The sequence below is a fragment of the Zalophus californianus genome, chromosome 11 (genome assembly GCF_009762305.2).
Source record: "Zalophus californianus isolate mZalCal1 chromosome 11, mZalCal1.pri.v2, whole genome shotgun sequence".
NCBI lineage: Eukaryota > Metazoa > Chordata > Mammalia > Carnivora > Otariidae > Zalophus > Zalophus californianus.
The window spans coordinates 25,137,099-25,150,281 of record NC_045605.1 but is presented as its reverse complement, the minus strand read 5'-3'; the positions used below and the strand labels follow the sequence as shown (position 1 = coordinate 25,150,281).

At 47.0% G+C, this 13,183-nt stretch overlaps 1 protein-coding gene across 1 annotated transcript in view; it reads right to left on the bottom strand.

Moving 5' to 3' along the window:
• Positions 1-1,669: 1,669 nt before the first annotated feature.
• BARX2 (BARX homeobox 2) overlaps positions 1,670-13,183 on the bottom strand; it is a 70,458-nt gene continuing 58,944 nt past the window's right edge. Inside the window, exons 3-4 of the mRNA XM_027580540.2 lie at positions 11,713-11,797; positions 1,670-2,639 (exon numbers count right to left, since the gene is read on the bottom strand). Coding sequence (XP_027436341.1) covers positions 2,373-2,639; positions 11,713-11,797 — 352 coding nt within the window. The 3' untranslated portion in view covers positions 1,670-2,372. The remainder of the gene's footprint in view (positions 2,640-11,712; positions 11,798-13,183) is intronic.

Sequence of the window (13,183 nt, the reverse complement as noted above, 5' to 3'; positions counted from 1 at the left end):
CCCTGTGGAGTTGGGTTTCTGGGTGCCATCACATGTCGTGGGAAGTAGAGGGAAGATGGGAAGACTGGAGGGAAAAGGGAAAGGCAGAAGGCGAGCAGGGCTTGGTGCGGAATCGATGCCCACTCACATTCCCGAGGCCCAGCCCTCACCCCTCCTGGGGTGCCAGAGCAAGGCTACACAGAGCTGAGGCCAGAGGACAAGCCCAGGGCTCCCAAGTGGAGGTGCCCTTGGGCTCAGGGCTTCCAAAACAGCGGGAAAGATCAGGGGAGGTCTGAGACCATGCACTGAAATACCTCCAATCCCTGGAAGCACTATAGATGACAGGCCAACGGCTAAGGGCCGCACGTCAGAAACAGAGTCCAGAACCCTAGCTCAGGAAAACTACGTGTGTGTGACACAGCCACCGTCAGACACCTCAGAAGGGGGCGGTACAAGAGCCCATGACAAGAGACTGAAAACCCCCACAGGAAGCCAGCATCAGTGAAAAGCCTCTCTGGGGCAGGGCTGAAGAGGACAGAGCAGTTCCTTAGGAGTGAGCCCAGACTGGCACAGACCCACCTGCTTACTGTGGCCAGGGGTACACTTGGGCTCATTAGGGCACTGCTTAGTAGGCAGACCATAAAACTGTCCCCAGGGGGTGGGCTAGAGATGCAGGAGGCAGCTTTTCGCCTGCATAGCACCAGAAACCTTGCACACAGCTGGGTGTGGTCTGCACAAACTGGTTCTTGGAGGCCCAATCCTTAGCTCCTTTGTTCACAAGAGGTAAGAAAAAGACGGCTTTCTTTGTGCAGATCTCAAGAGCAGAGGGAATGAAGGCGCTATCGCAGTCACTGTGATTGGCAGTGTTAATGGAGGGAAGCAGGAGCCCGATGGTTGAAAACAAGCAGATCATTTCGTGTGTAAGTTTCCAAAGAATTACATGAGTTGTTTACAGAACTAGCAACAGGTTTTGCTCCCTAGTTGCGGCCATTACAAAAGCGGGTAGATGTTTCCAGAACCCACAACAGGGCAGAGTTACCCCATAATCAATAACTGTCAGTCGGCAGGACATCAATGCTGAGAAAGAGGACCTCTGTGGGTTCAGGCCTCCGGGTCCACAGGCACGACAACCAGACAAGAAAGGGTCCGAGTTCCTACTTGAGCGAGTCTGGAGCCTCCCTCTTTCCTGTTCTTCCTGAAAGTGGGACATGGTTTTAAATTTAAAATCGCAGAGCACCTCTAGCCAAGAAGATCTCAAATCTTTTGTTAAAAGGGCAGAGCCCATCATCCAAATGGATACTTGATAAACAAGAAGCTCGTAAAAAATGGTTACCTGTGCAGGCTAGGGGAGGGCAGAGGGAAGGGAGTAGGTGGGAGAAGCAAGGCTTCTTTTTGTTTGACCTTTGAAGCACATGTATTTATTATCTCTTACAAAAAAGTGAAGCCGTTTTTAAAGCTGGAAGCCCACAGTGGAAAGTGGCTGACGACAGAGCTGCTCTGGCAGAAGGTGGTGGGAGGGGTGGTGGGCAGAGACCGATCTTTTATTTTATAGCGGGGGAAATGAAAGCCCAGGGAGCCGGGCTATCTCTCTGGGTCTTTCCATAAGACGTATACAGACAGGGCTAAATATACTCCCCAGAAGACACAAAACACCCAATCCTTTTGAAAGATTTATCTTTAATTAAAAAATAAAAGTTATCTTAACATAATCTGCTTTGCAGTTTCAGGGATGGCAACTCAATAAAGCAAGAAAACCAAAGCTTCTCAGTTCTTGGGTCACCTAACCATCTTATAATGGGTACAAAGGCACACGTGTCTTCAAAGGAACTTTATTCAGAAACAATTCTAATAACTCAGAACTCGCTTCCCCCAACTCTTCTTTGCCCACCCTCACCGGCCCCACCCTACCCCACCCCCCCAAAAAAAAACAACAACCAAAAACATTAAATTCTCTTTTAAAACTACAGAAATAAGTGCTGAGTCAGCAAGGAAGCCAGGCCTGCTGCCCAGGCTCCTCCATGATCTCTCTGCTTTGATGACTGGCTGCCCAGGGGCTGGAGGGAGAGAGCCCGGGCCAGTCCTTCACCAGCACCAGGGGGGTGCGGGCCCCACAGCCCTCACCCCAGCAGGGGCAGGCAGTTCCAAGGCACTGTCTCCCTTCATCAAGGGCATCCCGTGGCTAAAGCAGCCTTTCAGGAAGAGAAAGGCCTAAGGCAAGCAAGTCTTCGTCAAATGCTTATGATGAAAACCACTGAGACCCGTGGGGGTTGGGAGACGTGGATCTCTTCTCCCCAAGTTTACCAGGGTTTGGGAAGCGGATCTCTCCCTATTCTCCCTGACTTCCCTCTTTCCATTCCTCCCCGTCTCCCCCTTCCCCCAAAAGAGTTTTTATTTTAGCTTGATGGTGGGGGTTCCGAAGAGGCTACTGGCAACTCCTGGGGCTGGCCGGGGGGCTCTGCCACCTCTAAGGGGACATCGCATGCTTTTGGTTCCTGTGGGTCACAGAGCTCCTCCTGTCTCTGGGAGGGTGCAAAGCGCTCCTGGCTCCGGGCCTGGCTGTTCATCTTCTCTTCAGCTTCGATCTCTTCTGATGTGGGGATGGAGTTCTTCTTGGGACGACCTTTGGGTTTTGTAGGTGCTTCCTGTCCACCTTTAAGAACCTATGTGGGAGAAAAAAGTCATTAAGTCTAATAAATAACTCCCTCCCTCCACTTTCCCACTCAACAGTGTCTATACCGTTCCTTCCCAGCAGTGATAGTCTGCCAAAAGGTATTTCCAACCCATCATCTCTAGAGTATAAAGACATCTTCATTCTTTATTATTATTACTATTATTATTATTTTAAGGTGACATTTTTCAAAAAATTTTATTTACTTATTTGAAAGAGAGAGAGTGAGCACATGCGTGCACGAGCACAAATGGTGGAGGGCCAAAGGGAGAGGGAGAAGCAGACTCCCCGCTGAGCATGGAGCCCAACGACTCAGGGCTCAATCCCAGGACTCCAAGATCATGACCTAAGCAAAAGTCGGACACTTAACTGACTGAGCCACCCAGGTGCCCCAAGACATCTTCATTCTTTAAATGTTCAATGCACTTTCAGCAAGTATCACATATTTCGGCTTTAAATAAAATGATCACAAACACATTAAAAAAATCCAACAGTATGGAAAGAAATAAAAATTAAAATATTAATGCATTATCTATCAAGTTGACAAGTTAAAAAGACAGTATTGGGCGCCTGGGTGGCTCAGTTGGTTAAGCAACTGCCTTCGGCTCAGGTCATGATCCTGGAGTCCCAGGATCGAGTCCCGCATCGGGCTCCCTGCTCAGCAGGGAGTCTGCTTCTCCCTCTGACCCTCCCCCCTCTCATGCTCTCTCTCTCTCATTCTCTCTCTCAAATAAATAAAATCTTAAAAAAAAAAAAAGACAGTATTTGTAGCAAGCAGGAAAATAAATCGTGTGGAAGGGTGACTGGTACAACCTTCTCAAGAGGCAATCTGAGAATTCGAATCAAAAGTCTTAATATGTGCATACTCTGACACAGAAATTCCACTTCTAATAATTTAGCCTAAGTAAATCATCAAAGACTGAGATAGATTGATTTGCAAAAATCATTAAAAAATTGGTTATAACAGCGAAAACTGGGGGGAAAATAAACTTTTGCTATATGATTGGGTAGATAATTACAGTATATCCCAAAAAGAGAATACTTGATAACCATTACAATCATCACGTAGGAGAATGTTTAATAACATGGGAAATATCATTAATGTACTTTTGTGGAAAGCAGGTTATAAACCAGCATAACCCAATCTGGAGGACAGACAACCTATTTGCAGTGTCAAGATCATGGAGAATTTTTAAATTTTTTTTCTTTTTTGTATTCTCTAATTTTTTGGTACAATGATCATGTGTAAGTATTTCTGTAATCAGAAAAAATATTATAAGGAACATACACCTGAATGGTTCAAAGACCGAGTAGAGAATACAAAGTTCCAGCTAGCTTTGAAAGTCGAATCACTAAGTTAAATTCTAATTCTGCTCCTTAGCAGCTGCTTCTTAGAGGGTGACCAACAGATATAATGTATACAAGAGAGCAAGAACTCTTTCTGCTGTGCAGAACAGGCCTCCCACCTTCCTCCCCTGGTGCATTCCACTTAGACCTCCCAGGTCCACGTCAGAGGCCCTCGACCGTGTGCACGATGAGCTCTTACATTTCCTCCATTAGAGCACTTGTCACAAACCACTGTCCCTGCATGTGTACTTGCCTGCCCCTCCCACTCAGCCCCTGTACGTAGCAGGCATTCACCAAGTGGTATTGAACAATGAGCCTTTCCCTGGAGGTGAAGAAAGGAACAAAGCAAACAAAGTAACAGTGTCCCAAATAGCCCTTGCTGATCTCAAAGGACTTGAACATTTATTATCCCAATGTGTGATGTCCAGGAGAATACTGTGACTTACGAAGGGAGAACTTTAAAAATACGTATAGGTTACTTTAGAGTATCACAGACAGTGCCTTCTTCCACTGGCTCTGAACTCTGACTTGCTGCCCTTGTGGCTTTTCTGGGCAGCTGGTGAGAAGGGCTTCAGGAGGACCTGGATTAGCACAGATAATTAGGAGTGAAATGTGCTTTTGCTACTTACATAACCCGCTTAATCTTATCTTCCATAGTTGAACAGAAGTTCCTTGAAGGTAAATCTTGCAACTATCCCTTGCTTCATGCTCCAGACAAATAACTTTCAACTGACTCTACTCAGGCACTAAATACTTATTGGTTACATCTCTTTCCTTCAAGAGAACAGGACCTCCGGGTGCTGAACTGTAGTAATGGCAGGCAGTAACTCAATAAGCCAAAAGTTCTTTTTTCAAACAGCTTTATTGAGATATAATTCACATACCATACACTCCACCCATTCATAGTGACGATATAGTGATTTTGAGGAGTCAGAATTGTACAACTATCACCAGAATCCAATTTTAGAACATTTTCATCACCCCCAAAAATGAACCCCACACCCATTAACAGCCACCCGTATTTTGCCCCAGGCCCTGCCCCCCAAGCCTAGGCAACCATACATCTGCCTTCTGTCTCTACAGATTTGCCTATTCTGGCCATTTACTATAATATGAATCGAGTTATACAGTATGTTATCCTTTGCGACTGGCTTCTTTCCACTCAGCATGGTGCTTTCAAGGGTCATCCATGTTGTAGCCTATATCAGTATTTCAATTCCTTTTTATGGCCAACTAATAGCCATTGTAGGAATATACCACATTCCCTTTACCCAATCATCAGCTGAGAGACACTCGGGTTGCTGCTACCTTTTGGTTGTTGTGAATAGTGCTGCTGTGAAGAGGAATATAGAAACATCTGTTCACTTCTTTTGGGTGTATCCCTACAACTGGAATTGCTGGGTCATATGGTAACTCTGTCTTTTTTCGAGGACCTTCCAGACTGTTTGCCAAAGCGACAGCACCATGTTCCAGTCAGCAGTTTATGAGGGTTCCAGTTCTCCATATCCTCCCCAATACCTGATGGTACGTCTTTCTGATTACAGCCATGCTAGTGGGTAGGAAGTGGTACCCCGTGTTTGTGAGTTCCATTTCCCTGATGACTAATGAAGATGAGCATCTTTTCCTGTGCTTATGGGCCAGCCATATGTCTTCTTTAGATAGGTATCTATTCAAATCCTTTGCCCATTTGAAAATTCGGTTATCTTATTATTGTTGAGTCATAAGAGTTTTTTATACACATTCTGGATACAAGTCCATCATCAGATACAAGATTTGCAAAGGTGTTCTCCCATTCTGTGTGTTGTCTTTTCCTTTTCTTGGTGATGTCATTCACAGCACAAATGTTTTTAGTTCTGATGAAGTCCAATTTATTTTCTCTTTTGTTGCTTGTGCTTTTGGTGTGCTCAGAGAATTTTGCCGAATCCAAGGCCATGAATATTTACTCTTACATTTTCTTCTAAGAGTTTTACAGTTCTAGCTTTTACATGTAGGTCTATGGTTCACTGTGAGTTATTTTTTGTATAAGGTGTGAGGAAACCCATAAGCTCTCAAAACCATCTCCTTTTAGCTGGGAATCTGCTCAGCCACCGCACTTTGCACACGCACAGCTAACACGCAAATATGAAGGGGACCTCTAACAAGGTATAGATGCTGACAGAATCCACCTCTGGGGAGAAGGAGGCCCTATATTCCTTTTCACATAAGTCAGCATCTGATTTTTATTTCAGTCTGAGTGCAGGCTGTTGAGAGTGCCCAGATGTGCCAGGATGGAATTTACATGTTGAAAGCAGCTCCACTTGGTATGAAAGAGGTTCTGCAAAATTAAGTTGCCCCATATAGTAATCAAGTTATAAAAGGGCAGGTCTAAGGAAGCCACCTAATTGGCAAAAGAAAGTCCAGCCCAGCAATTAGCGAACACCACCCACACAGCTTGGATAGACCCCACCTGGCTGTTTTCCTACCGGGCAAAAAAAAAAAAAAAAAAAATCAAAACAATCAGACCATTTTCTAAATGGAATAAAACATTCCAGCGCAAAGAATAATTAGGAGATAACTACCCTCTTGGCTGCTTCCCGCGCTCGACCTCTGGCCCCTTGCCTCCCAGCACACCTGAAACATGCAATTATCTCACAACCGCCCCATGCCAGGAACTGCGCATTCTCATGCACCCCGTGGCCCTCCTCCCGGGATCCCTCCTGCCCAATTATTCCTAAAGCCAATTTAGTCCCCTTGCTTGGGGAAGTCCAGACAACCCACTGCAGCACCTGAGGTCACATGCCTCTCGGAAAAACAGCTAGACACCATCTACTTCTATTGGCTGTGCTTGCTGCCAGCTGCAGAGCGCCCCCCCACTGCCCCCCAAACCCTTAAACTAGATATTCAAATGTTCTGTTGCTGAAGAAGTCAGGACAAGCCTGTTTCCTTCCCAAGGTGCTCAGTTGGGAGACAGGCAGTCTGACAGCAGAGTATGGACTGTCAGTGCAGGGAGGAAGCTTCTGGCCTCCCCCATTACTGAGAAAGGAAACCGAGCAGGCAGAGGTAGTTTGTCATGGTCCAAGAGCAAAGCCAAGGGCAGGGCTGGGATTTGAACACACAACCTTGCCCACTTGAATCTAACGCTCTTACCCGGATCTCATCGTGCATAACGAGCGAGGGATGCGTCACATGTGCCACCGTGTTTTCTGATTCTAATACTGATCTGCAGTCCCCCGGTCTCCCGGCAGACGCTGGGTAACGGACTCCTTCACTAGGGGGTGCTTTCTGCCCCTTTTTCTCGGTCTTCATCTGCGGCTCTCTGGAGCAGGGAGAGCTGGATCAACCGATGACTATTTCCACGAAGCTGAGAAGCAAGTTTGGATTTTCCGGCACAAATCTCTTCCCAGCACCCTGTTCGGCAGCCTTTCTCTGCCTGGAGATGCACTGCTATCTCGGACGGGGCCCCACATGCTAAGGCACTGAATGGGAGAAGGCCCGGCAAGTGAGGAACGAGCAAGAACAGCCAGGATTGTTCTCACCCAGAAGAAAGGTTCAGGGCCCCAGAAACCTATAGAATTCATTTTCTGTCTGTATGTCTTCTGGCCTCCCAAACTGTGGATTCTCTGGAGACATGGCCAGGTAAATAATAAAATAATAATAATAATAATAATAATAATAATACTGGAAGAGGACTAGGATGGCGGCTAACACTTCTCAGCTGCGCTCTACGCAGCAAGCACTGTGCGAAGGCTCGTACAGGGATGAGCTCAGTTAGTACCTATGAGGTACACATATGTATGAGGAATTTTACTAATGAGAAAACAGGCCCACAGAGGTTAAGTAACCTGCTCAAGATCACATAGATAGTAACCATTAGACATTTCATGGAATTGTTGACCATCTGGAGATCTGCAGCGCCAAAGATGATGACGGTGCATGGTATGTGGCACCACCCCCCCAATTCTGTGACCCGGCAGGAGGGTGGTATCCATTTGGATCCTCTCATGGAACTAGGTTTTAGAGCTGAAAGAGATCTCTGAACAATGAGGCACTTTCAGCCTGTTGCAAAACTCTGGGTCCTCCTGGAACTCAAGCCAAACAGAAATGGAATAGAGGGTGAGCATCCCACCTCGTGTGCAAGATTAAATTTACCCAACCCGCTATAGGTTACAAATGCTGACCGGTAAAAACTAGTCCAAGATGCTATCTGGCCTCTGGCAGTGCTCTCCTTGGCTGCCGTGTGAGTAACTCTTGAGAATCAAGTGCTAATCTTTTTCCAGTTCCAATTAGGTGACTAGCCTTGAGACATCTTTATTACCCAATTAGCTTTTTCTTTTCCTCCCAGTACTTGAAGAGATAGCCTTGAAAGAGTTCTACCAGGAAAACACATGAGGCAATCAGGATCCCAACAATGCCTCGCTGTTCTGGGGGAGTCAGAATTCAGACCTGCAACGGAACCGTCACCCTCCCATTTTTAGCTCTGGCCATTCTGAAGTCGTTCAAAGCGCCCCAGGTGCTCCAGCTCCTTCCTTCTGCCCGTGACACCCTCACCTTTGCTTGGCATACTTCTATTCATCCACTGAAACCAATTTAGACAGCACCTCTTCCATGAAGCCCTCCCTTTCTCTATCCTGATTCTGAACGCAGTAAATCCCACTGTGGCCCTGATCCCTCTGAATAATTACTAGTTTCACAGGGCGGTCTCCTCCCACCTGATGGAGTACTTTTTTCTTATTTTATTTTGTAATGGACAGGTTTGTGACTTATCTTGGCATCTCCGTCACCTGGTGCTCCATTCCTAGGCTCAACATTTAACTGCTAGAGTGGACAGAGAGCTTGGCACTCCCGCCTCCCCAAGGGACCTAAATTTGGTCGGCCCGTGGAATGCTCTCTGAGGTTAAATCTGCTAACTGACTCCATGTTGCTTTATGCGACGTGGATGACCCTCAATACCCAGAGCTCCCACTTGTGCCGCCGGCCCAGTGGCTGGTGAACAACAGGTAACGTCAGGGGCGAAGGCACACGCTCGTCCCAGGGGCATCGGGTGGTGCGGTGCTGACAGGGATGGCAGGCTGTCAATTCCTTAATCGTCTGACTCATGAAGAGATCGCTGATAACCGATTTCAACAATGCCTCTGCCACTCAGGAGACCTTGATGATGATGATTGACGAGGAAGGAGGTGGGTGGCGGACTTGCCCAAGTCCAAAGTCAGCCAGGGAGGGACAGGCATGGGAACTCGCCCAGAGTTTCTAACTCCCCGATCTGGTTCTTTCTGAGATCAGTTCCCCGGGAGGTTTCTGCCATCATTTTCTTCTTTTCTTTTCTTTCTCTCTTTTTGTTTATCAAAGATTTCATTTATTTGTTTATCAGAGACAGAGTGAGTGTGGGCACGCGGACAAGCAGGGGGAGCGGCCGGCAGAGGGAGAAGCAGGCTCCCCACTGAGCAGGGAGCCCGATGCGGGGCTCGATCCCAGGACCCTGGGACCATGACCTGAGCCGAAGGCAGCCGCTTAACCGACTGAGCCACCCAGGCGTCCCTTCGCCATCATTTTCATGTGTCTGTAGCATTCTGGAGGTTTTGGAACGACTACATATTTAATCGAATCCCATTTACCCTTCAACGTCTCCCTACACCTTTCTCAAATGCCCATCCCCTGAACATTTCCGGACTTATACACCTACAATAATTACAATTCAAAGCAGCCCTGGCTGCTTTCTGGACCTTGATTCTCCAACAAGATCACAAATGCCATGAAGGCAGGTTTCTATCTCATTTCATTACTTCCTACAGTGCCCAGAATAAGGCACCGTTCACAAGAGATGCTAATACACGTCTGTGGATTCATCCGGTATATGTGTTTGTACTGACATCCCGGCCTCACTTTGTAAGCACTCCGTGAGCCACGCCGCCTCCACCTGAACATCCTTCCCTCGCAGGCTCAGGTCCCCCCAGAGGAAATTATGAGATTTGCCCCGGAATTCCCTTTTGGGAATATAATACACACTGCCTCGCTGGCTTTTAAAAAAAATGTTGCCATCGATATTAATTTACAACGTATTTATTTTTCTCATTGTTAGTAGGCAACAGCAAGAACTAACGTTTTCAGAAAAAAATTATTAGACAAAAACACAAAATTGAGAAAATGTCTCCATATCTATTAGCTATTTTCTTTTAAAGACTTTGAGAGAGAGTAAGAGAGAGAAGGAACGGGGGAGCGACAGAGGGAGAAGCAGACTCCCCGCTGAGCAAGGAGCACAGTGCAGGCAGGACTCGATCCCAGGACCTTGGGATCATGACCTGAGCCGAAGGCAGACGCTTAACTGACTTAGCCACCCAGGCACCCATATCTATTAGCTATTAAAAGTATCTATTAACTTACCTGTTTTCCTGAAAACTAGGGATGGAAGAAGGACCTCAGTTCCAGTAATTGTAAAAAAAAAAAAAAAAATCATATTCCAGCCCTTGAACACCAGGAAAGATGGCCTGTGGCCAGATGGGTTAGCAAATTAGAGTGTCATCCAAGCAGGTCTGGACCGCCTGGTCCGTACAAGAGGAAAAAGGACCATTAAAGTTCGGTGAGGGTGTGAGGAAGTCTCAGGGCACAGGCCATCGTGTACCTGGTCTCTCAAGGAAACAGGCTGCTTCCCACCCTCTTTTCCCAGCTCACCTCTTTTCTCTGGGCTTTGACCTTTTCCCTTGTGGTTTCCAAAACTGGCAATGAAACACGTCAACCACTTTGGAAAATATGGATTTAACAGATTATTCAAATTTGCTCTTTTTTCAGAAAGAGTGAACTATTATGAAGCGGAGTCCCTCAAATTATGGAGATGTCTAGGGGCGCCTGGGTGGCTCAGATGGTTAAGCATCTGCCTTTGGCTCAGGTCATGATCCCAGGGGCCTGGGATCGAGCCTCATGTCTGGCTCCTGGCTCAGCGGGGAGCCTACTTCTCCCTCTGCTCGTGCTCTCTCTCTCTCTCCCTCTGTATCTGTGTGTCTCCAATGAATAAATAAAATCTTCAAAAAAAAATTAAAAAAAATATGGAGATGTCTATTTTTTTTTTTTTTTTTAGAGAGAGATAGTTGTTTATGCTAATAGGTCCATTTAGAAACCAAAGATGGAATGATTCATTAGCTAGGCAGTAAAGCAGTATTAGGGAAAGCTTAGTCCATGATACCATGTGCATCAGAGGAACCTGGGAGCTTGTGAACACCACCTTGTGTTCCGTCCTGCCCTGTCACGGACCTCTGCACTCAGGATCCTGGGAGGGCCTAGACTTCTGCATTTTTACCTGCAATCCAGGTTCCTCTGACACCCACCGAAGCTTGACAATCCCTGCATTACACTACACGAAGCCCAGGAACAGATGCGCCCTTATATGTCATTATAAACAAACAGTCCTGACTTCTATTCTTGGTGACTGGTGGGAGGGGGAAGGAAGTTCTTTGAAAAGGCTAGCAGGTGGGGTTAAAACTAGCAACTGAGAAGCTTGTGGGCTTTCTTTTATTTCTAAGGAAACTGTGAAAAAGAATATCCTGCTGGTCAGGAAATCCAGGTCAGGAGGAATGGCTTATCTGACTGCCCCAACTACCTCCCTCCCAGCCAGCCAGCATCATAAAAGGCCTTCCACTCTCTGGAACCCCAAACCACCAATGGTCCTTCCTGCCTTCTTCCCAGCCCTGGAGTAAGAATTTTCCCTATCATGATGGGGGCACGGTGAGACTCACTCTCTTCTTTCTTACCATTTTCTTCCACTTCATCCTGCGGTTCTGATACCAAGTCTTCACCTGCAGTTGAGTGAGTCCCAGAGACTGGGCCAAGTCCAGCCTAGAAGGCGTGAGATACAAAGGAAGGATGAGGAAGGAGGAAAGGGGCAGCAGGGATGGGGTCCTGTGGACTAGCTCCAGGCACTGCTATCAAAGCGTGGACTTCCCCCATTAAACCAGCTCTTTCCCCAAGAATCTCATGGATGAAACTCTGAGAACCTAAGAAACAGATGCCTATAACCCAAGGACACCTGGGGCCATCACCCAGAAACATTCACTGTCTGCACGGGACCTGAAAAGGATTTCTCAGCCTTGATCGCAAAGTCCTCTTTCTGACCTGACAGAGTCTTTACTGGGATCCCATAAAAAATGAGGACTCTGCCCCCAAATCCAAACTGGAAAGGAAAAGTAAAGACCTGCCATCCTTGTCAAAATCCTGCTTATCACCCCAGATGCAGCGCAAGACCCCTCCTACAGGGAAGGCTCCCCACCCCCATGACACCTTCCACAGGTTCTACCCTCTGGACCCTCCCACTGGTCAGCCATCACCTGGGTGGCTCCACGTTCTCAAGGGTTCTCTGTTTCCCACGAGTACTTTCTGCCTTCCTGACTCAACTGCAAGGGCTTCTTTTCTGTCCACAAAAGTGCCTATCAGGTTCTCAATCCAGACCAAGGGCTCAAAAATACTTTCCAAAGGATGGATTCATTCACTGTAGTTGCCCTAAACTGTTACAATGTTGGGTTCCAAAAGAAACATTCAATCTGTAGCCCCTCCTGCTTCCCATTCTACTGCTCACCGGGGTTCTGCATTTCTCTGCAGCCTTCTGGAAAGTCCTGAATGTCAAAGCCATTCCTGGGAAGTGTGAGGCTGGAGCTACTTCCAACAACACAGCAACCGTTTCCGGAGAACCGTGGCATCCCAGGCCCCAGGTTCAGCCCCCGACCTCTGCTGTCTTATTCATTCCTTTCATGACGCTGGGAAGTAGATATAATCATTCCCATTTTATGGATGAGAGATCTGAAGCTTGGAGAGATTAGAATCTCTCGGTTACCATGGCCAAATCCTGTCTGCTGCCTGTTTTGTAAATAAAGTTTTTGGTGGAACACGGACACCCATTTGTCTGGTACTGTCCACGGCTGCTTTCCTGCTCCAGCCTCGGAGGTGAGTGGTTGTGACAGAGACTGAAATTATTTTCTCTCTGGCCCCATACAAGAAAAACTTTGCTGACCCCCGGTAGATGATCCTAGAGTGGAGGTGGACCGGGATGCAAACCTACTTACATCTGGCTTGTATACCTCCGCCTGTATGGGGGCTCCCCTCCACCCGCCATATTTTTGCACAAGTTTAATCTGTCAAAGCAAAGCTCTTGCTCTGGTTTTTGAGGAGAAAAGGCGAACAACCCAACTGGAGCATATTATATGAGAAAGAGAACCAGGATTCTAAACT